At 46.5% G+C, this 23,514-nt stretch overlaps 2 protein-coding genes across 5 annotated transcripts in view; one reads left to right on the top strand and one right to left on the bottom strand.

Annotated features, from left to right (window-relative positions):
* CMTR1 (cap methyltransferase 1) overlaps positions 1 to 20,554 on the top strand; it is a 49,659-nt gene extending 29,105 nt beyond the window's left edge. For both annotated transcript variants that reach the window (XM_077754870.1, XM_077754869.1), the window contains 11 exons: positions 10,395 to 10,451; positions 11,223 to 11,280; positions 11,800 to 11,868; positions 12,513 to 12,644; positions 13,610 to 13,732; positions 14,362 to 14,453; positions 15,282 to 15,350; positions 16,540 to 16,587; positions 17,451 to 17,563; positions 18,186 to 18,294; positions 19,073 to 20,554. In XM_077754870.1, coding sequence (XP_077610996.1) covers positions 10,395 to 10,451; positions 11,223 to 11,280; positions 11,800 to 11,868; positions 12,513 to 12,644; positions 13,610 to 13,732; positions 14,362 to 14,453; positions 15,282 to 15,350; positions 16,540 to 16,587; positions 17,451 to 17,563; positions 18,186 to 18,294; positions 19,073 to 19,205 — 1,003 coding nt within the window. In that variant the 3' untranslated portion in view covers positions 19,206 to 20,554. The remainder of the gene's footprint in view (positions 1 to 10,394; positions 10,452 to 11,222; positions 11,281 to 11,799; positions 11,869 to 12,512; positions 12,645 to 13,609; positions 13,733 to 14,361; positions 14,454 to 15,281; positions 15,351 to 16,539; positions 16,588 to 17,450; positions 17,564 to 18,185; positions 18,295 to 19,072) is intronic.
* Positions 8,595 to 23,514, bottom strand: part of CCDC167 (coiled-coil domain containing 167) — a 30,215-nt gene continuing 15,295 nt past the window's right edge. The window contains exons 4-7 of one of the 3 annotated variants that reach the window (XR_013332892.1): positions 22,035 to 22,216; positions 20,558 to 20,643; positions 11,793 to 11,881; positions 8,595 to 8,838 (exon numbers count right to left, since the gene is read on the bottom strand). Coding sequence is in view for 1 of the 3 variants with exons in the window: in XM_077754871.1 (XP_077610997.1) it covers positions 22,113 to 22,216 (104 nt within the window). In the remaining 2 variants the exon portion in view is untranslated. Of the gene's footprint in view, positions 8,839 to 11,792; positions 11,882 to 20,557; positions 20,644 to 21,854; positions 22,217 to 23,514 lie in introns of those variants that run through there. The other 2 variants (XR_013332893.1, XM_077754871.1) reach the window with 2 other exon arrangements.

Genomic DNA, 23,514 nt, shown 5'->3' with positions numbered 1-23,514 from the left:
TTTGGTGGACAAATGTTTTCACCTTTCTTAGATAAATACCCAAGAGTGGAAATTGTAGGTCATAGGTTAGATGTGTATTTAACTTGTTAATAATGCCATACAGTTTTCTAAAGTGCTTGTATGAGTTTATCTTCCCTCTAGTAGAGTGTGAGATTTCTGATTGTTCTACATCTTTGCTAACATTTGGTATTGTTAGTCTTTTTCATTTTAGCTGTTCTGGTGGAGGTGTAGTGTTACACCATTTTGGTTCTATTTACATATATATAAACATATATATATTCTGTTTATAAAGTATATATAAATATATATAATAAATATATATTTTAAATTGAGTATTAGTTTCAGGTGTATAACATAATGATTCAGTATTTATATACATATAGGAAATGGTCACTATAATAAATCTAGTTACCATCTGTTACCATATAAAATTGTTACAATATTATTAACTATATTCCCTATGCTGTATATTACATTCCTGTGTCTCATTTATTTAACTGTACCACTTAATCTCCTTCACATTTTGTCCATTCTCCCTCCACTCTTTCCCTTCTGGCAACCATCAGTTGGCTCTATTTATCTGTAAGTCTGTTTCTGTTTTGTTCTATTTGCTCATTCATTTTGTGTTTTAGATTCCACATATAAGTGAAGTCATATGGTTTTTGTCTTTTTCTTTCTGACTTATTTTGACTTATTTCACATAGCATAATATCCTCTAGGTCTGTCCATATTGTTCGAAATAAGATTTCATTCTTTTTTATGGCCGAGTAATATTCCATTGTATATATACATTTTCTTTGTCCATTCATTTGTTGATGAACATTCAGGTTGCTTCCATATTTTGGCTATTGTAAGTAATGGTGTGATGAATCTAGGGAGACATATGTCTTTTCAAATTAGTGTTTTTGTTTTCTTTGGATAAATCCCTAGAAGTAGAATTGCTGGACTGTGGTAGTTCTGTATTTTTAATTTTCTGAGAAAATGCTATACTGTGCTCCATAGTGGCTACACCAGTTTACATTCCTGCCATGACTGCACAGGGTTCCCTTTTCTCCACATCCTCTCTAGCACTTGGTATTTCTTGCTTTTTGATAATAGTCATTCTGTGAGGTGATCTCTCATTGTGATTTAGATTTGCATTTCCGTGATGGCTAATGATGTTGAACCTCTTTTCATGTGTTTATTGGCTGTTTGTGTATTTTATGATGTGTTTCTTCAAGTCTTTAGACCATTTATAAAGTTGATTTGTCTTGGGGCACCTGGGTGGCTCAGTCAGTTGAGCGTCTGATTCATGATCTCATGGCTTGTGAGATCACACACTCAGTGCAAAGCCCACTTAGTTTTCTCTCTCTCCCTCTCTCTTGCCCCTCTCCCTACTTTCTTAAAGTAAATAAACTTTTTTTAAAAAGTTGATTTTTTTTTTTTTTTTGAGAGAGGGCACAAACTGAGGAGAGAGACTCCTAAGTAGGCTCCACACTCAGCACAGAGCCTGACGTGGGGCTTGATTNTTAAGGTTATTTATTTTGAGAGAGAGTATAAGTGGGGAAGGGCCAGAGAGAGAGTGGGAGAGAGAATCCCAGTCAGGCTCTGCACGTAGTCTGCTGACAACACAGAGCCCAATGCAGAGCTCGAACTCACCCAGGTGCCCCCTACTTTAACCCTTTTATTTATTTATATATTTATTTATTTATTATTTATTTATTTATTTAAAAAAGTTTCTAATGTTTATTTTTGAGAGAGAGCGCAAACAGGGGAGGGCAGAGAGAGAGAGAGAGAGAGAGAGAGAGAGAATCTTAAGCAGGCTCCAGGCTCTGATCCATCAGCACAGCCAGAGGCGGGGCTCAAACTCATAAACCATGAGATTATGACCTGAGCCGAACTCAGAGGCTTAACTGACTGAGCCATTCAGGTGCTCCTATTTTTATTAAATTTANGCTCAAACCCACAAACTGCGAGATCAATGAAAGTGAAAGTCGAATGCTTAACCGACTAAGCCACCCAGGTGCCCCTCAGGTGCCCCTATTTTTAAAATGTATAATTCAAGGACACCTGGATGGCTCGCTTGGTTAAGTGTCTGACTTCAGCTCAGGTCATGATCCCACAGTTCGTGGGTTCGAGCCCCGTGTTGGGCTCTGTGCTGACAGCTCAGAGCCTGGAGCCTGCTTCAGATTCTGTCTCCTTCTCTCTGCCCCTTCCCTGCTCATGCTCTGTCTCTCTGTGTCTCTCAAAAATGAATAAATATTGTAAAAATGTATAATTCAGTGGCATTAAATACATTTTCACATTGTTGTGTAACCATCATAACTGTATATTCCAGAATATTTTAATCATCCAAAACAGAAACTCGCTACCCTTTAAACAGTAACTCCCTATTTCTCCCACCCTGAAGCTCTATGAATTTGCCTGTTCTAGGTACCTCATATAAGTGGAATCATAAAATATTTGTTTTTGTCTGGCTTATTCCACTTAGCGTAATGTTGTCTTGTTTTGGTTTTTTTTAAAGTTCTTTTTATTTATTTTGAGAGAGAGAGTGTGCAAGCAGAGGAGGGACAGAGAGAGAGAGAGAGAGAGAGAGAGAGAGAGAGAGAATGAATCCCAAGTAGGCTCCTCACTGTCAGTGCAGAGCCTGATGTGAGGCTTGAACTCACTAACCTTGGGATCATGACCTGAGCTGAAATCAAGAGTTGGAGGCTTAACCGACTGAGCCTCCTAGGTGTCCCACTTAGCATAATGTTTTTAAGATTTAGCGTGTTATAGCATGTGTCAGAGTTTCATTCCTTTTAAGGCTAAATATTCCATATGTACATACCACATTTCGTTTACCCATTCATCTGTTGTTGGACATTTGGATTATCCTGACATTTTAGTGACTGTGAATAATACCGCTCTGAATATTAGTGTGTAAGTAACTGTTTGAGCCCCTGCTTTCAGTTCTTTTGTGCATCCACCTGGAAGTGAAATTGTTGGATCCTGTGGTAATTCTGCTTAAGATGGTGCAGCTACTGAGGAACTGCCATATTATTTTTTACAATACTTGCTCCATTTCACATTCCCACCAGTCATGCTCAAGGGTTCCAATTTCTCCATTCTCACCAACACCTTTGTTGTTTCTCTCTCTCTCTCTCTCTCTCCCTCCCTCTCTCTCTCTCTCCCCCTCCCTCCCTCCCTCTCTCCCTCTCCCCCCCCATTCGGATAATAGCCATCCTAATGGGTGTGAGGTGGTGTCTCATTGTAGTTTTGACTTGCATTTCTCTAACCACTAATGATATTGAGTATATTTTCATATTGGGCCATTTGTGTATCTTCTTTGGAGAAATGCCTGTTCTAGTCCTTTGCCTGTTTTTAATTGGTTTGTTTTTCATTGTCGAATGGTAGGAATTCTTTATATATTCTGGATATTAATCCCTATTCAAATATATGATTTGAAAATATTTTCTCTCATTATGTTTTTTTCCCTGCATTATTTCCTTCACTGCATACTTTTTAATTTGATGTAGTATAGTTTTTCTTTAATTGCTTATGCTTTTGCTCTAATATTCAGGAAATCATTGCTGAATCCAGCATCATGAAACTTTTCACTATGTTTTTTTCCTAAGAGTATTATAGTTTTAGCTTTTATGTTTAAGTCTTTGATCCATTTTGAGTTAATTTTTGTAGATGTTATAAGGTAAGGGTCCAACTTATTACTTTTGCATGTAGATATCCAGTTTTCCCAGCACCATTTGTTGAAAAGGTTGTTCTTTCCTCATGAAATGGTCTTGGTACCCTTGTTGAAAATCATTTGATCATATATGCAGAGGTTTATTTCGGAGTCTCTATTCTGTACCTTTGGTTCTATGTGTCTCTCTTTATGCCAGTACCACAGTTTTGATTATTCTAGCTTTGTAGTAAGGTTTGAAACTAGGAATGTGAGACCTTCAGTTTATTTTTCTTTTTCAAGATTGTTCTGGCTATGAGGTCCTTGAGATTCCATATGAATTTTAGGATGGGTTTTTCCATTTTTGCAAAAATTGCAGTTGGGATTTTGAAAGGGATTACATTGAATCTGTAGATTCTTTGGATAATATTGTCTTGTTAACAATATTGAGTCTTCCAATCCATGAGCGCAGGATGTCTTTCCACTTATTTATGTCTTTTTCCATTTTTGTCAGCAGCGTTTGTAGCTTTTAGTGTACAAGTCTTACACTTCTTTATTTCTGAGTATTTTATTCTTTCTGATGCTATTGTAAATGGTTATTTTCTTAATCCTTTTCAGATTGTTTATTATTATTGTATAGAAATGACTGGTTCTTGTGTGTTGATTTTGTATCCTGCAAGTCGGCCAAATTTGATTATTAGTTATGATAGTTTTTGGTGGAATCTTTAGGGATTTTTGCATCAAAGATTATGTTATCTGTGAACTGAGATAGTTCTACTTTTTTTTCCAGTTTGGATGTCTAGAACTTTTAGATTTTGATGATGAAATCCAGTTTATCAAGTTTTTCCTTTTTGTTAGCAATTTTTTTTTTTCTAAACAGTCTTGGCCTAAAGTCATGAAAATACTCTCTTCTTTTCACATCTTTAGTTTAGGTCTAGAGCTCACCTGAAATTAACATTTGCATGTGGCATCATGGTAGGGGTTGAAGTTCTTTTTTTTTTTTTTTTTTCTTCCCTTAGGGATACCCAGTTCTAACACCATGTGTTAAAAATACTTTCTTTTTTCCATTTAATTGCTTTGGCACTCTTGTTGAAAATTTATCTAGAGCATGCTGTTCTATTAATCTGTTTGTGTTCTGCCATATTGTCTTAATGACTGTACCTTGAAACAAGTCATCTTTACTTCAGCTAGTACATGTTCTCTAGCATTGATCTCTTTCAAGACTCTTGTAGCTAGTCTAGGTGTTTTGTTTTGTTTGCAGTTTTATGGAAATTTTAGAATCATTTTGTCAGTTTCTATAAGATTTGATGGAGATTACATTGAATTTATGAGTCAGTTTGTCAAGAAGCTACATCTTAACAATATTGCATCTTCCTATCCATAAATTTAAAAATATCCATTTGTTTAGTTTCTTTAATGTCTCTCAGCAGTGTTTTATGGTTTTCAGTATAGAGGTCTTACACATCTTTTGTTAAATTTATCCTTAAGAATTTTGTGGATATTTGGATGGTCTTATAAGTGGTATTTTTATTAATTTATATTTATCTTTTTTAAGTTTGTTTATTTTGAGAGAGAGACTGGGGGTGGGGCAGGGGGAGAGAGAATTCCAAGCAGGCCCCACACTCAGCTCAGAGTCCAACACAGGGCTTGATCTCACAACCATGAGATCATGGCTTGAACCAAAATTAGTAGGAGTTGGATGCTTAACTGACTGAGCCACCCACATGCCCTTTAAGTGGCATTTTAAAAATGTTGTTTTTCAGTTCATTGTTAGTATGTGAAAATACAGTTGACTTTTGTATATTGATTGTGTATCTTGTGAGGATGCTTAATTTACTTATTGTTCTATGAATTTGACTATTTTAGATAACGAATATAATTGGAATCATGCAGTAGTTGTCTTTCTGTGACTGGCTTATTTCACTTAGCATGATATCCTCAAGGTTCATTCATGTTGTCTCATGTTGCTTAATTTCTTTTTTTTTTTTTTTTAAGTCTAAATAATATTCCATTGTATGTAAAGGGGTGCCTGACTGGCTCAGTGGGTAGAGTGTGTGACTCTTGGTCTCAGGGTTGTGAGTTTGAGTCCTGCATGTGGTGTGCCGTTTACTTAAAAATTTAAAAAGATACTCTATTATATATATATATTACCACATTTTCTTTATCTGTTCATCTGTCAGTGGACATTTAGGTTGTTTCTACATGTTGGTTATTGCGAATAGTGCTGCAGTGAACATGGGGGTGCTAATATCTTTTCAAGATCCTGATTTCAGTTCTTTTGGGTAAATATCCAGAAGTATAATTGCTGGATCGTATGGTAGTTCTCTTTTTTTCTTGCCTTATTGCACTGACTAATTCCTCCAATTTGATGTTGAAGTGATAAAAGCAGAGAGCCTTGCCTTCCTCTTGATTTTAAATGTAAAGTGTTTAATCATTCCCTAAGTATGGTGTTGGCAGTAGGTTTTTGTAGATGAGCTTTATCAGGTTGACAGTTTTCTTCTATTTTGAGATTGTTTAGAGTTTTTATCTTGAATGGATGTTTAGTTCTGTCAAATACTTTTTTGTATCTATAGAAATTATTATGGTATTCTTAAAAAAANAGAGGGAGAAACAGAATCTGAAGCAGGCTCCAGGCTCTGAGCTATCAGCACTGAGCCTGACGCAGAGCTTGAACCCATAAACCACAAAATCATGACCTGAGCCAAAGTTGGATGCTTAACCGGTTGAGCCACCCAGGCACCCCTATGGTATTACTCTTTATTCCATCAATACAGTGAATTACATTGAGTGATTTTCAAGTGGTAAACCAATCTTGCGTTTTTTAATATGGTTTGGTTATGAATATCACTCATATATTCTGTATTTGATTTACTAGTATTTTATTGAGTCTGTGTTCATGAGGGTTATTAGTCTCTAAATCTGTATTCTCTGTTACTCTTAATGAATTGACCTTTTGTCATGAAATATCATTCTTTATCTCTAGTAATACTCTTTGTCTTGAATTCTGCCTCATCTGGTATTAATATATCCACATCAACTTTCTTTTGCTTAGTATTGGTGTATCTTTTTTCTTTAATTCATTTATTTATTTTTGAGAGAGAGGGTGCAAGTGAGTGAGGGGCAGAGAGGGAGGGAGAGAGAGAAGAGAGAGAATCCTATGCAGGCTCTTCGCTCTTAGCATGGAGCCCAAAGCAGGACTCGAGCTCACTCCATGCGGGGCTCATGAACCATGAGATTGTGACCTGAGCCGAAGTCAGATGCTTAACTGACTGAGCCATAGGCCCCCTGCTTGGTTTATCTTTTTAAGTCCTTTTATTTTCAACCTGTCTTTGTCTTTATAAATAGCATATGCTTGGGTCTTACCTTCTTATGCAGTGTGACAGTCTCTGCCTTATAATTAGAGTGTTCAGTACAGTCACATGGAATGTGATTATTGATATGCTTGGCTTTAAATCCTCTGTCTTGGGGTACTTGGGTGACTCGGTTGAGCGTCTGTCTTCAGTTCAGGTCAAGATCTCACAGCTTGTGGGTTTGAGCCCTGCTACAGGCTGTGTGCTGACAGCTGAGAGCCTGGAGCCTGCTTTGGATTCTTTGTCTCCCCCCTCTCTGTCCCTTCCTCGCTCTTACTTTGTTTCTCTCAGAAATAAACATTAAAAAAAAATTTTTTTTAAATCCTCTTATCTTGGTTGTTTAATATCTGTTTATCCTGATTCTTTTTGTTTCTCAGTTCCTTCCTTTTTGGGGTGGATGGGTTGGTATTTTTATTACTCCTTTATATCTCCTTGGGTTTTTTTCTTTTTTAGTTCTTTTGTGTTTTAGCTGTTTTAGAGATTACAGTATTCATCTTTAGTTTATCATAGTTTATCTTCAAAAAGTATTCTGCTTCATGAACAATGTAAGAACCTTACCATAGTAAATATGCATTTATACTTCTGTCTTTGTGTTCTTGTTTTATATAAACCCTACTCTAGCTTGCTACCATTTTTATTTTAAACCATAAAGTCTATATCATCTTTTAAAGAGATTTAAAGTACATCTGCCTATACAGGCATACGTCAGAGATATTGCAGGTTTGGTTATAGATCACTGCAATAAGGTCAATATTGCAATATGGCAAGTTAAGTTAATTTTTGTTTCTCAGTGCAAATAAAGTTGTGTTTATACTCTAGTAAGTGTGCAGTAACATTACATACAAAAAACAATGTGCAAAATCTTAATTTAAAAATGCTTTATTGCTAAAAACTGCTAACAATTGTTTGGGCTATTAGGGAGTTATAATCTTTTTGCTGGTGCAGGGTTTTGCCTCAGTGCTGATGGCTGTTGCTTGGGTGGTGATTACTGAAGGTTGGGGTGGTTGTGGCAGTTTCTTAAAATAAGACAATAGTGACATCTGCCACATTGATTGACTCTTGCTTTCATGAGTGGGTTCTCTGTAGCATGTGACATTTGATGACATCTTACCGACAGAACTCCCTTCAAAATTGGAGTCCATCCTCTCAAACCCTACCACTGCTTTAGCAACTAAGTTTATGTAATACTCTAAATCTTTTGTTGTCATTTCAACAGTCTGCACAGCATCTTCACCACGAGTAGATTCCATCTCAAGAAACTTACTTTCTTTGCTCATCCATATGACCTCATCTGATAAAGTTTTATGGCAATTCAGTCACATATTCAGGCTCCAGAGTTCACTGATCACAGATTACCATAATAAATACAACAATAATGAAAAAGTTTGAAATATTATGAGAATTACCAAAATATGACTGAGACATGCAGTGAGCAGATGCTGTTGGGAAAATGGCACCAATAGTCTTTTTTTTTTTTTTTACAAATAGTTTATTGTCAAATTAGTTTCCACATAACACTCAGTGCTCATCCCCACAAGTGTCTTCCTCCATGCCCATCCCCCCCCCAACATCCATCAGTCCTCAGTTTTTGTCAGCATTCAAGAGTCTCTCATGGTTTGCCTCTCTCCCTTTCCCCCACCATTTCCGCCCTTCTTCTCCCCCTTGTTCCTCCATCAAGTTCCTCCTAATCCTCCTATACGTGCAAACATACGATATTTGTCCTTCTCTGCCTGACTTATTTCGCTCAGCATAACACCCTTAAGGTCCATCCATGTTGCTACACATGGCCAGATTTCATTGTTTCTCATAAATGGCACCAATAGTCTTGCTCAACACAGAGTTGCCATAAACCTGCAATTTGTAAAAAACAAAACAAAACAAAACAAAACAAACAACAAAAAACGTTATCTGTAAGGTACAGTAATGTGAAGTGCAATAAAACGAGGTATGCCTGTATACATATATATTTAAATTTTTTTAAAAGGTCCTTGATATCTACTGGCCTATTTACACATTTTGGTATTCTTCATTTCTAGTTCTTGCAGAACTAGGTTTCTGTTTGGAATCATTTCCCTTTGGCTAAAGAATTTATTTTAGCCTATTTTTATTGTGCAAGTATGCTGGAGTAATTTGTTTTTTGAAAATGTATTTATTTCCCTTTCATCTTTGAAGGATATTTTTTTTGGATGTAGAATTCAGGGCGGGCCATGTTTCTTTTTAGCACTTTAAAGATAATGTTCCATTGTTTTCTGCCTGCCTTGTTTCTGATGAGAGAAGTTGGTTATTATTATTACTGTTTTCGTGCATATCATGTGTCTTTTTTCCTCTGAGTGCTTTTAAGATTTTCCCTTTATCTTTGTTTTCAGCATGTTGACCACAATGTGTTTATATATGGTTTTCTTTGTATTGATTCTGCTTGGGGTTCTCTGACCTTGGATCTGTGAATTGATTTCATTTACCAGTTTGGGAAATTCTTGGCTATTATTTTGTCAGTATTTTTGGCCTATTCTTTTTTCTCTTCTGGGACTCTGCTTCTTTATGTTTAACAGTTTACTATTGTCCTATATAGTCTAATACTGGTGTGTGTGTGTGTGTGTGTGTTCACTTCTTTCTCTCTTTATGTTTTGGTTTGAGTTTCTCTTGATCTCTTTGTCCCCAAGTTCACTGATTCTTTCCTCTACTGTTTTTAGTCTGCTAATAAGCCTATCAAAATCATTCTTCATCTCTAATATCCTAGTTTTCTAGAATCTTTGCTTTTTAGAAATATGGTTTCTGTACCTCTGCTTAAATTCTCTATCTTTGCGTGTTGTACATCTTTTCTACTAGATCCTTTAACATGTTTTTCAGTTATTTTAAGGGCCATGTCTGATAATATGAACATTTGGACCATTTCTGGATCTTGTGCTATTGGATTGTTTCCCCTCTTGTTAGGTGGTCACATTTTCTTGCTTTATCACATGTCACATACTCTTTAATTTAACACCAGACATTGTATAAAAGGATGGTGGGGATTAAAGGAGCAAGGGCAGCTGTTAGTGTAGGTGGGTTGAGTCAGTTCAGTCTGCAGCTGAACTGGGTCTGGGCTTTGTTGCTGCTTTATTTAGAATTAATTCACTACTGCTTTCAAATTTTTAAGGATAGGATCAGAACCTTCCTTTTAGAAGGACTTGGGAGCTGGGTGTCTGGCGGGTTTGACTCAGGTCTGCTTTATTGTAAGCCTTCAGCAGGCCCCACGTTACTGGACTTTGGGGTGTGGTCAAGGGGGTTCTATTTCAGTTCTCCAGCCCCTTCCCCCAAATGTAGATGGCCACTGCTCTGGCTAAACTTCTCTTTTTTGATATCTTTTGCCTGTCTTTTTGGGTAATCCTCCTGAAATTAAATCTTTTTTTTTTCTTCCCCCTCCCTAGCCACTGTAGGCTGCAGATCAAAGCTCTGGCCAAAATCCATGCCTTTGTTCAAGACACGTGAGTGTTGCCCACTCCCCAGAATTCACTTATTTCAAGGAAAGATCTTTTCATTTTGCTCCTCCCTTTGAGCTCTGTGTTTCATTTCAACAGACATTTAAATACCTCTATTTTTTTTAATCTTCTCTTCTGCTGTGGTTGTGAAGCATGCCAGAAAAGTAGATGGCATGAACCTTGCCCTCAAAGACTTTGTTTGTGTTTAGGCAGATAAGAGTAACCCAGGAAAAGGATACAGGAGGAGTGTAGAGGGTGCATCAGAGGGTATGGAGTGGCATAGCATGAATAGAATGCATAATGTTCAGGCGATACAGTAAAGAGTGATCAAGAGAGGGGAGATAGGACTGGTCTAAGAAAACTGTTCTGGTAGGGGGTCAGCATAAGCTGATTCAGCTTTCTGGGGTTTAGTGACATCCATTGGGATGGACTTAATGTGCATCAGCAGAGGAAAAGCCAGAACATGGTCATTCATGGGTACTTGGGAGGAGGGTATGTGGGGAACTCTGGCATCCAGGGTGATCAGGAGGGTAGTCTTCCTTCCCTTTGTGGTGGGAAGGGGAGGTCATCTCATTTTGTCTACATCTGATCTCCCTTTAAGGGGCAGAGCCATGTGAATGCTGTAAGCATCCTGGGCTAATGGCAGCATGGCCTCCGTGTGTGCACACACACGTTTATTCATGTGGGCTTCCTCTCTGGGGTTGTGAGGGGTGCAAGGGAAGCACGCTCCTTGTACCTCTTGGAGGTTTTAGTCACTTGTTGGTTTTATTTTCCCAGGACCCTGAGTGAGCCTCGGCAGGCAGAGATCCGGAAAGAGTGCCTTCAACTTTGGGGGGTAAGCATCTCCGCAGCCCACTGTCACTCCAGAGCAGGGAAGCTGTAGAGAGGGATGGATTGACCAACCCTGTCTGCCTAGGGTTTCCCCCTACATGTAAACATCTGTATTTCATTTCCAGTGTTCCAGAGTTCCTCACAGTGTTGCAGAGTTAGACGTCTCCGCATTGGCAGGAGTTACCTTTTTGGCCCTTTCCCTGCCATTGTGGTCCTGCAGTTGGGTCAGAAAGGACAAGGGTGGTGGGTGACCAGGCCTGATTTTGTTGCCAAGGCCCTGGACAGCAACACTGCCCACAGAGAATCCCAGACAGAGGCAGGTGGCCCTTGTGGTGTGCAACCACAGGGCCTGAAGTGAGGCAGTGACTGGATTACCCCTGTCCATCTCCCGCTTTCTAGCCCCCTTTGTTGGGGGCCGTTGCCTCTTCCCTATCTGGACCTATCCCCTCTCCTGCATGTGCATCCACACAGCCTTCATTGAAAGTGCATTTGAAAATCAAAGCTCTTTGCTGTCACCTTTCAGATCCCAGACCAGGCTCGAGTTGCTCCTTCTTCCTCAGACCCCAAATCTAAGTTCTTTGAGCTAATCCAGGTGAGTTTAGTATCTGGTGAAAATAAAAAGTTAGAGAGGCCTAACTTTAGATGTGGAAGGTATCAGACCCATGTCACCCTCCCCCCAGATGACTGGCCTCCAGAGAGCTTGTACAGGCACCTCCTGGGCTTGAGGGGCTGGGCTGGATTTAAATCTGGCTCAGATCATGGGCCACTGCTGGTTTTGTGGGAGTCAAGGACTGGAGAATGAGGTTCCAGATGACCTCAAAAGAGTAGCATGCATACATTTTTCTGAATGGGGTGGAGTGGTCACTTAACTGCTCTCAGACCAACTACTGATGAGTCCTTGCTTTCAGTTTTATTGAAGAGGTGGCTTTTATATTCTGGTGACATTTCCTTATAGCTCTGGTAAATTGATTTGTACTCAGGGACTTGGTGTTCTTTCCCTTCCCAGCCTCTCCTAATAAGTCCTAAAGGAACACTACAAGTAGACGGAATTAGATCCCAGTTAGTGCACGGTTAAGGAGCGCAAAGGGTGCTGGGGGCGGGGGAGCATGTTTCAGAGAGCAAGTGCTTCCTGTCCCTGGCCTCTCCCAGCCTGCCCCCACCCCCATATAGGCACCCATACTGAGTGCCTGTCGCTTCCCCCAACCCAGCCGTGTTTTCTCTGACCCGGGGCTGCAGGGCACTGAGATTGACATCTTCAGCTATAAGCCCACGCTGCTCACCTCCAAAACCCTGGAGAAGATCCGCCCAGTGCTTGACTACCGCTGCATGGTGTCCGGCAGCGAGCAGAAGTTCCTCATTGGCCTGGGGGTAAGTCAGCTGCTGGCTTCCTATCTACTGTTGGGGTGGTGGACCCTTGCTCTATGCCTGTGGGAGTGTGGACAGCTGCCTGCCACACTCTTGGCACTAGGGAGCTGGGGCTTTGACTCCAGGGAAGGTATTTCTTAAAGTTTTACTTCCTCTCTCCTTCTGAGTTAGTCAAGCATCATTTACCCATTCAGTTTTTCATTTATTCCCATCTGCATTTTCATCTCTGTGCGTTGCTAAAGGGAGCACTGCTTCTTTCCTTGTGATATTAAGCTTCCTAGGCTACCAGGATTGTCAGCAACCTAATGTGGCTTGAATCCATGCAGCATGCAGCCATTTCTTTGTAATGCCATCCCCACTGGGGTCTGCACTGACAGCGTGGAGTCTGCTTGGGATTTGCTCTTTGCCTCCCTCTTTCTCAAAAACAAATAAATAAACTTAAAAAAAAGTCAGGTGCTCAGCCAACTGAGCCACCCAGGCACTGGTGCTCCACAAGCTTGATCTTTCTTGAGGACCACTAATCATGGACTCAGGCCTTTTTTTTTTTTTAATGTTTATTTCTTTTTGAGAGAACGACAGAGCATGAGCATGGGAGGGTCAGAGAGGGAGACACAGAATCTGAAGCAGGTTCCAGGCTCTGAGCTGTCAGCACACAGCCTGAGGTGGGACTCGAACCCATGAACTGAGACATCGTGACTGAGCCAAAGTTGGATGCTTAACCTACTGAGCCACCCAGATGCCCCTGGACTTAGGCATTTTGAATGGTGCCCTGGGCCTGTTCCCTACCACCAGGACTGAGCCAGATCCGTGTCGCTGAAGTATAATGCTAATCTCTCCTAGACATTTTCTTCTGACATTTCTCAGCCCCCTCAGCGTATAACTGCCAACCGAAAGCTCTTTTGAGAACTGATTCTCTCAACCCTCAGTCTCCATGCCTATGTCATGGGGCCCTTTCTCTCTGCCCATAGAAGTCCCAGATCTACACGTGGGATGGCCGCCAGTCAGACCGCTGGGTCAAGCTGGACCTGAAGACAGAGCTACCCCGGGATACTCTGCTGTCTGTGGAGATCGTCCATGAGCTGAAAGGGGAGGTCAGAGGTGGTTCTGCTCACGTGTTCTGGCCCTGCCAGCTAGGAATTGGGGCACAGCTGAGCCTGGCCCTTTTCCCCCCAAGTTAACTGGGTCACATTGTTTGTGGCGCTTGACAGGGCCCATGGCTGGGGGAAGGCTGTGTAAGAATTCCTCCTCGGGTAGTTGCTCTAAACAATGCTGTGTGTAGGTAGGAAGGATCGTAGTCTGCGTGTGTGTAAGAGGGGACCTCAGTCATCTCTGGGCATCCTAGTGGACCTGTTGGGTATTTTTTAGCTGCTGATTTTGTTTTTACCAGGGATACCTTGGGCTTTGTCCATGACAGCCATACAGATGACTTTCAGAACAGTCAGTGGGAACTGTTGACAAGATTGGGAAGCTAGGCCCTGGCTGGAGCACCATGGCAGCAGCCTCACTGGGTTTGAGGTTCAAGGGGGTTCATCACCTAAAGCCTCAGATCTCTGGCTGCTCAGAAGTCTGGGCCAGTGTGGTACTGAGAACGGTCTGGGAGGGAGGCATGAGAAAGTTCTGTTTGGAGTCCTTCCCTTCCCCGGAGGCCAGCATGCTACGGTGGGCAGAGTGGGCACCAGGCCGATGCCTGGCAGGGTAGGCAGCGTACTACTTCTTCTAGGGGAAGGCCCAGCGGAAGATTAGCGCCATCCACATCCTCGATGTCCTAGTGCTGAATGGCAGTGACGTGCGGGAGCAGCACTTTAACCAGAGGTTTGTCCTGGGGAGGGAGGGCAGGGTAGGCCAGGCCAGCTGTGTGGCAGCAGTCTCCGAGGCTTGGTCCCTCACCCAGGCCTTCCTTGCCGAAGGCGGTCATTAGTTTTCCATTCCCACCACGGGCTGGTTCCAGGGGCCCGGTGAGGAATTGGTGTCCGCACTGCAGAGTTTGCTGCGGCATGAGCCTCCATCGCCACAGATACCAGCACACTCCATTCTGCCAGAGCTGTTCAGATCAGAAGTGGTATTTGTGTTCAGGTTGAGCAAGAGGATAGCCTTAGGAGAGAGGGAGGGTCTCTGAAGAACATGTCTTAAGCATGGGTGGTCCCATTTCAGTCTGTTCATAGGGATCCCACAGCGGCCCTTCTGCTTGCGGATGGACGCCCGATCAGTTGTTAGAAGGGGGTTGGGGGACAAAAAGGAGGGACCTCTCACTCTGCTGTGGTGCTGATGTGCCTCCTCAGGTGGTGGTTCTGAGTAGGTGTGCGGTAGCATCAGTGGTTTGGGGGGAGTAGCCATATACGATACAGATGATATTTGAAGTTCTAGTGGAGGGGACCGAGCACAGCGCAGGCACACCAGAAAAGCCCACCAACATGTAGCAAAACTGGGTGTCTGCATCCACAGAGGGAGCGCGGGCATAAAGATGTTAGTGGAGGACAGGGTGGGCTTCCTCGGGGATAGGAATGCTGCCTCTTGGATCAGCTTGGCTCCACGTTCAGAAGTGTTCACCAGTGCTCACTGGTGCCTTGGAAATGCCCTGGGGTCAGGGGTGCTCGAGGAGGTGCCTTGGCTCACCTCTGAGAGACTCTGTTTGTGCTCTAGAATTCAGCTTGCTGAGAAATTTGTGAAAGCCGTTTCCAAGCCCAGTCGGCCTGACATGAATCCCATCAGGTGAGCGTATGGTCTCTCCCTCCCAAACCGCCATTCCCCACTGCTGCTTTCTGGCCAGTGCCTGCTTCCCCATCCTGTGGAGGATGGGAGGGCTAGTAGAGGGGATCGGGCAAGGTTGTCGTTAGAGATAAGACTACGCTTGATGAGTGTGAGTTGTTGGAGTGGGTGCTAGGTAGGCGTCTCCTTCCCCCCAGAGTGTCTCCCCGTCCCGCCTGTCATGGTGGGGCCAGCCTTCACAGGAGCTTCATTCCTCGGGGTTAAGGTGTCATTTAAGATGCACATGCTTCTCAGGGCACTGACACATTGACACTCATTAACATACCACCTGGCCTCTTTTCAGGTAAGACAAGGGTGCTAACGGAATGGGAGTTTTTGAACGTGAAGAAGAGACAGTTTGTTGCCATGTTGGCAGTGTGAAAGTTCTAGGCCCTGAGGTAGGAGAGGAGAATGAAGATAGTCAGGGAGCCCACAGAGGGAGACCAGACTTTCCAGGCTGCGCCTGGGTCAGAGGTTACCACCTTTGGGGCTTGGAGACCCAGACTGTATGACTGGAGACCGAGGTGTCTATTTGCACTTTGTAAAATGTCCTGTCTGCTAGGTCCTGAGGGACACCTACCAGGGACCCTTCCTGTGTTGCTTGTAGTCTAGTTGCTGGGTCCCTGGAGACCTTACCCAGTAGCAGTTCCAGAGAGGTGTTCAGAGGCCCCCAGAGGTGGAGGTGCCTTGCACCCTGGGTAGAGGCCCCCCTGCCCCCTATGGTAAAAGGCCTGCACAAGGCCTTTGGTTATTTGGAAGGTTATTTGGAAGTAACTCTTGCTACAGGAAGCCCTAAAATCCATGGTGACAGGCCTGCACAAGAGCCTGGACCTTGGTGTTTGGGCCCCTGGTGACAGTGAAGATGACCTGGGGTGTCTGCCAGGTCTGTTCTCCCCCACTTCCATAACCGTAGTTGTGCTCCCCAGTTGCCATGGAGCAGGCCCAAGGGGGTGTTGGGTAGCTCTGAGCTAGGGCATGTCTGTGTGGGACAGCAACGCACCAGGTTGGGGTCCTCATTCTGGTGGGTTGGGGTCCCGGGCCAGAAGCAGAGGATGAGGACAGGCACAGACAGCCTCCTGCTGCTGCTGGATAAGAATACCTGCCCCCCACACCCCAGAAAACCTTTGTCCTCTCTCTGTCCCTCTCCACACAGGGTGAAAGAGGTGTACAGGCTGGAGGAGATGGAAAAGATTTTTGTCAGGTGAGTGACTCAGTCTTAGAGCAGGATCTGAGCGGGGCGCTGGGGTGGGGGGCGCCACCCCAGAACGCAGAAACAGCGTTCTCTTTTTGCAGACGTGGGTTTGGGGGAGGTGGTGAGTTGGTCCTGGCAGGCTGCCCTTGACCCCACTGTCTCGGCCAGGAGCCCCCCGGCTGAGAGCTGATTCAGCACCCTGTCGGGGGGAGCAGGCGGGTGCGTGTCAGGCAGAAATACGGGCTCATTGATGCTGTAATAGTTGCGATCGTCCCTGTGAGGGGCAGAGCAGCAAGCTGCTTGAAACACTATAAATCCCAGCTCCTGGTGCTGACAGAGAGATTGAGCCTGGGGGGGTAGAGGGGGCATAACCGCTTCCTCGCTTAGTGGTGTGCAGGGTGCCCTCGTCTGTGGGTCTCATCCTGGGTTTGTGCCCGCTGGGCCATGGGAGCTGGGCCAGGTCTCCATGGTCTCGTGCTAACTCTTTAGTGGCCACAGTGATGCCCTTGGTGGTGGATCGAAGACCAGTGGCACTTCTGGTCTCAGATCTTAACCGTACTTGTGTCACCCTGAAACACCCTCCTGTCCCGCCCCCAAACGGCAGCAACAGAGCAGGGGCATCCGCCACTTTCCTGACTCCATTGCTTGGAGTTTATAGCCTGAGTCCTGCATCCAGCTCTGCACAAACTCCCTCGATGTGTAGCCTCGAGCAACTCACATCTCTGCCTCAGTCTCAGTTTCTTATGTTGAACTGAAATAAAATGCTGTGGGTGGTGGGATTTTAGTAATAGCCAGAGAATAATGTGAGGGCTGGCTCGCTTGCTCTCATGCACAAAACCATGCTTCCTGTTTACTTACCTCGGGGAAATCAGGTTAGAAATGAAGATCATCAAGGGCTCTAGTGGCACCCCGAAGCTCAGCTACACGGGGCGGGATGACCGGCACTTTGTGCCCACTGGCCTCTACATCGTCAGGACGGTGAATGGTAGGTGCTGGGGGGTTGCTCCCTGTCCTCTTTCCCGCAGCCAGCGTGACTGGCCCACCCGGACCCTGGCTGAGCCAGAGCCGAGACCTGCCTACTACAGTGCACGGCAGCCAGGCTGGCATTTCTTTGTATGTTGGGGGTTGGGGACTGTTTCCCGGGCCTCCCTGTTCCTTGGTGGGTCCTGGGGGTCGGGTTGGGGCTGGGGGAGAGGAGCCCAGTTGGTTTGTGTGTACACAGTGTCCTTATGCAGGTAAAGGGCCTTCTCAGGGGGTGGCAGCAAGTCAGTCTTGGCCATTTCTGTCCTCTGTACGGTCCCTTTTCTTCAGTGCCTTCTGGCTAAAGAGCCCTCCCTCCACCAGGGGCCCAGAGTTGTTGCCCCGGCGGCAGGCTGGCAGGACTGGGTTGGGGTTGTTGAGAAGTTAATTATCTTAGTTGTCCTCCTTGAGCCCCTTTGGGCTGGTGATAAAGGTCACATTGTCACAGGCTATTCCCTGCCTGCTTTTTGGGAGAGAGGGGAATAGAAGAACAGGAGTGCAGAAAGACACACCCCTAGGTTGGTCTGTTCCTGTCCCCCATGAATATTTTGTGTCCTTTCTGGGCGTTCCCCTCTTCCTTCTGTCAGAGCCGTGGACTATGGGATTCAGCAAAAGCTTCAAGAGGAAGTTCTTCTACAATAAGAAAACCAAGATCTCTACCTTTGACCTCCCTGCAGACTCCATCGCCCCATTTCAGTAAGTGGCCCTCCCCCGTGCCTGTCCCCTCCACAGCCCCAGGTGTTCCTGCCAGGATGCCAGCCATCCCTCTTGGCACACCCCAGATCAGAAAGCAGAAAGCTGGCTGCCCGAGCAGGGGCTCCCCTGAGCGTGGGCTGGGCTCCTCCCAAGGGTTGGGGTGTGGCCCCCACGTCTGGGTAGAAGCTCAGTGAGAAGCAAGTGACACCAAGACCTGCTGTGATGGATGGGAGGTCCCCTCCCACCCAGGACCCCCATCCAGGCAGGGCATCTGCCCCATTGGAGCAGCCACTGCTTACAGGACTTTGACACTGGCCTGGTGGTGCAAACCTACCAAGGGCCTGCAGCCCTGTCCCTTGGGAGTCAAGGTCCGAGGCGTCTCTCATGAGGACCCAGTGTCCATTTGCCGGTTAGTCAGTCACAGGTTGTGACGGCAGGCAGTAGCCCTAATGCGCCTGTAATTAGCCACTGGCACTAGTGTCTGTTGCTACATTAATACTGTTGTATTAGAACAGCACAGACAGATAAACTAGGAACATCAGTAATTAGAGGAATCTAGTTGGACACAATTAGCATTAGCTTCTGTTTGTTGGGAAGGCAGGAGGAGGAGCTGGGGCCCACTGGGTACCTTTTGGGTGCTACAGGGAAGACCCTCAACTGGAGTTAATGACCCACCCCTTTAAGGATAGTCATGGTTGCCAGGGTTGGGGTGGTGATCTCTTGGTCCTGCTCCACCTGGGTGCAGCCCTCTGACCTCCTTTCTCTTCCTTCTCCCCAGCATCTGCTACTATGGCAGGCTCTTCTGGGAGTGGGGGGATGGCATCCATGTGCATGACTCCCAGAAGCCCCAGGACCCAGACAAGCTGTCCAAGGAAGATGTCCTCTCGTTCATCCAGATGCACAGCGCCTGAGGGTGTGGGGATGCCCACCCCTGCTGAATGAGCTGTCGTTCTCTGAGTCTGGGCGCTCTGCCTGGCACTCACAGTACTGGCTTTTTCCCCTCTTCTCGGAAAGGGACTGGGGAGCAGTCACTGCAGCCTGACCGTAAGGGGTGGGTGGTCTCCTCTCCCTGAAGAACTCAGTCGGGGGCCTTCAGAGGATTCTCGCGTTCCTTCTGGGACACCTTTTGGACTTCCCTCCCCGGAGATCTGTCTGGGAACTGTCTTCCCTGCCAGGAATCAGCCTGAAGGATGCTGCTCCTACAGCGGGTTTGAGGTCAGGGTTCAGGGCATGTGTGGCCGGTGGAGGACGTGTCAGAGAACAGCAGGGCTTTGTTTCTGCCATTCTCTCTTGTATCTTGTAGACTCACTTTTCTGAGTTCCGTGCACTGCCCTGAGGGCGGCCATGCCCGTGCTCTGCCCAGCTTTTTATTGGGCCGACCCTGAGTGGGTATAGGCCGGGGGCAGCTGCTGTACAAATCAAGGTTTTGTTTCTTTGAACTTGCTCTGTTTTGATGCCAAGTTGGAGATGATTTGGTCTCCACCCCTGACCCCTGTCCTGGTCTTCCCTAGAGTTCTTCTCAGCCGGACCTCTGACAGTCCCGCAGGCCGGGAAGGGAGGCACAAGGGCCATACTTCCCTGACACTGCATCGGGACACAGATAGTGCTGTCTGTCTCGATAGCGGGTGTGACTGCCTCCTGGGGTTGTAGAGCCTTCCTGGGCCCCCATCCCCTTTTGATCTGAACCTTGGGCAGCTCTAGAAGAGGAAGCAGCCTTGAAAGACCTGCCTTTTTCTATGCCCCAGCAGTAGTGGCCCCCTGGCAACAGAGGAACCTCGGGATAGGTCACACCCGGCCCTCTGGCGATCATGGCACCCTCCCCATTTGCCACAGGCACCTTGCTACTCCTTTTTTCTTCCCCAATAGGAAGTACAGTCACTTTTGTTCGTCCTTTTGTGGTCACTCCATTTCCTCTGTCTTGGCAGAGGGGGAAGAAGGGAAGCAGCTTTGGGTGGGGGAGGGCACCTGTGGTTGTTTTTAATGGGAAATACCTCTCAGAGATGCTCTTATCGGCTCCCTAGAGTCCCATCCCAGTGCTAGGCTGGTTTCCATGGCAATAGGGCACTGAGGCTCCCTGTGAGGTTGGAAATGACTCTACCTGGGGGTGGGGGCAGGGGCGGCCTCTCCTAGCCGGCATCCACCCCCTCCCTTCCCCCAGCTTGGTGGCAGCACCGCTGAGAAAGCTGTATTTCTGCTCAGTTGTGGGTATATCAGTGTGTCTTGCAGAATCTTGGATCATTAAAGATAAACATATTTTTAATACCTGTGTGGCTCTGTGCTGGGGCTGTTGCTGTTTGTTTGTCCTTGGTGCTGTGTGGTCTGAGATTGGCTTGGATGAAACAGTTTGGGCTGGAGAAGGGGAGAAAGCAGGTTTGTTTAATCAGAGCCCGTACAAGCTCCTGGGCCCTATGGGCCCTGCTGCTTGCGGCCAGAGAGGGGCCCCACCTACGAAGAGTCTGGAAATTATGCAGCTCCTGTTGGAAGCAGGGCCTGGAGAATGAATGAACCCACAGCCCAGCAGGGCAGGGAGGCACCTTCCCCCTTACATAAATCACACGGCTCACTCTCTGGTGGCTCTGTGACAATCCAGGATCAGTCTGTGTGACTAAAATAACAGAGGCGTCAGACCAATTAGAGTCACTAGACCAGAGGGAGGGAGAGACGGTTTCGCTGACCCCTGGCCAGCCTCCCCTCCACTCTGCGCCTGCATTGGGGGGGGGGTGAGGTGCGCAGGTGCTGATGGCGCCTCCCTCTGCCCAGGGCTAGAGCATCTCCACCAGCTCCGGCGCTGGCCCCCTGCAGTCCGCCTGTACTGTGCTTGGCTCCTTCCTTCACCCTGGCCCCGAGGGTCTTTCCTTGATGTCTCACAGCCTGAACTCCTAGGGCAGCTCTGTTTCGTTTCCACTTTAATCAGTATAGTCAAGCCCCTGGTCCTTCTGCTTGCCCTACTGTGCTCGGCCTTGCTTGGCCCCCACTCCTGGCCCTGGTGCTGGGAGCAGAGTTGGGGGAGGGGTGGCCTGTGTTTGCTGCTCCTGCCCTCACTCTGGCCGGCCCTGCCCCTGCTGCTTCTCCCTGCCTGATTTAGTGGCCACTGTCACTGTAAGTCTGGTCATTACCATGGCTCTTGCCACCTGTCTACTCTACCAGGCCTCACCAGCCCTGCTTGCCTCTTGAAGATGGGTTGACTCTGTGCTCCTGTGGTACCTCCACACGACCACTTCAAGTCTCTGGTCACCATTTGCTGCACAGGGTGAGTTTTTTTTTTTTTCCTTGCCATAATTACACAGTGGCGCTGACTGGAGGCAAGCAGTGTGTTTAGTGGGCATGGTGGACAGCTGGTGCGAGGCCTAAGCCCTGGAAATGGTTCCCAGGATGGTTTTGGCTTTCACATGCTTCCTCCTGTCTCCTGATTCCCCACTTAAGCTGGAGACTCACCTTCGAAGCCCTTCTTTCCCCCTCCCTTCTGAGTTCTAAGCTGAGCACTTCCCCTTGAACATCTTTTCTTCCTGGATTCCCAAGTGCCACCCCCACTGCCCTCCAGCTGCAGTCAGACCATGACATTTACTCAGCAGACAGGAGCAGCCTGGCTGTTCTTTATTGCCTTTCCCTTGGGCTGAGGGAAGAATCAGCACAAAGTCCTTCTGGAGACCGGGGCCCCACAGCAGGACCAGGAGGGAAGAGGGGCTGGGCCAACAGGAAGCCCCATCCAGTGTCAGGGTCAAGGAGAAACGCTCCTGTACCTTGGTTGTCTTAAGGCTTGACGGGCCTGCTTGGCTGTGACCAGGGGGAACCCCGTGCTGACTGGAGGGATCTTAGGCTCACATGGTCCAGTAGGTGTAGATGAGGGTGAGGAGAATGAAGATGGCCACAGAGAGCACCATGTTCTTCCGGTTCTCCTGCCGAAGCAACTTCAGCTCCTTTTCTGGGAGGAAACAGGTGGACAGGTAGTCTGGGCCCATCTGCTACTCTCCTCCGTCTGCCTCTCTCACAAATGGGGGCATACTGCTGAGGGGCAGACATGTTCCTTCCCAGCCTCTCCACTTCCTTATCCATAAAAATGACTGTCCTCCTTGATCTGCCCAGATTCTCACAACATTTTGGCTACAGATCCTGGTCCAAAGGAATCCCACCAGCCAATGCTGCTCAATCGTTTCTCTTCAAATGCAGTGGAAGTTGAGGATGGAGTATGTGAGGGGTCACCTGACAGCCAAGCCAGGTGTTGGCATGGCATCACCAGGTGAGTCCTCGGGGGTGTCCCTGGGGGTGGGGGCTTCGCAGTGCTCATCCTTTCAGGTGCTCTCATCTGGTCAACTAGAGACTCAGGGCAGCTGGCACTTTTTGGGCCCGACATTAGAGCAGGTACAGGGTGGGGCCAATCATCAGTGCTTCCAGCCCTGCCCCCTCTGCCAGACGCCCAGCTAAGCAGGAACCAGGGGCACTAAAAAAGCAGTTTGTACCCACAAGGTGGTTGAGCTCGCCTCTAGAGGAAGCCAGTCCTGTGGCCACACTGAATCCATTCATCCCCCCGTGTGACATGCAGGTGGGTGGTACGGAGGTATCTCTCAGGGAACCGGGGTGGATGCTGCAGCTATAAAAATTGCTAGGCCTAAAGGGCACCTGGGTAGCCCAGTTAAGTGTCTGACTTGGGCTCAGGTCATGATCTCACAGTCTGTGAGTTCAGGTTCTGCATCTTGCGCTGTTAGCGCAGAGCTGGCTTCAGATTCTCTGTCCTTTCTCTGCCCCTCCCCCCCTTCAAAATTAAACATTAAAAAAAAAAAAATTGCTGGGCTTGAGGCAGAATGGATATTTCACCTCTACTTGTGTGAAGGGGTGAGTAGGTACCTGTAAATCAGCTCTGGGCAGGCCAGACTGAGACTGCAGCCCAGGTAGGGGGCTGTGTGTGTGCTTACAATGTTGATTCAAACTGGTCCCTCTGGGAGGTTCCCTGTCACCTGGACTGTTCTGGGGCTGATTCTTGGCCAGGTTTGGTCTCTCAGGGGGAGGACAGAACAGAGAAGTCAGATAAGCCTCTGTGGACCATCTTTCTCTGAGGTTGGCTGGGGCAGTGTGGGGGTAGGGGTGGTAGCAGCCACTTTCCAACTGTGCACCCTGCCTGGTTCTGCCCCCAGCGCCCAGAAGGTGGCAGCATTGCTCCACCCATAGAAGCCCTTCCTGGTGCCCAAGTGGGAGGTTCATCCTGGGAAGGGGGGGGGGGCGGAA

The sequence above is a fragment of the Crocuta crocuta genome, unplaced genomic scaffold (assembly GCF_008692635.1).
Source record: "Crocuta crocuta isolate KB4526 unplaced genomic scaffold, BGI_CrCroc_1.0 scaffold132, whole genome shotgun sequence".
Classification (NCBI taxonomy): domain Eukaryota; kingdom Metazoa; phylum Chordata; class Mammalia; order Carnivora; family Hyaenidae; genus Crocuta; species Crocuta crocuta.
Note: the sequence above shows the minus strand (reverse complement) of the source record. Positions and strands in the feature narration are given on the sequence as shown.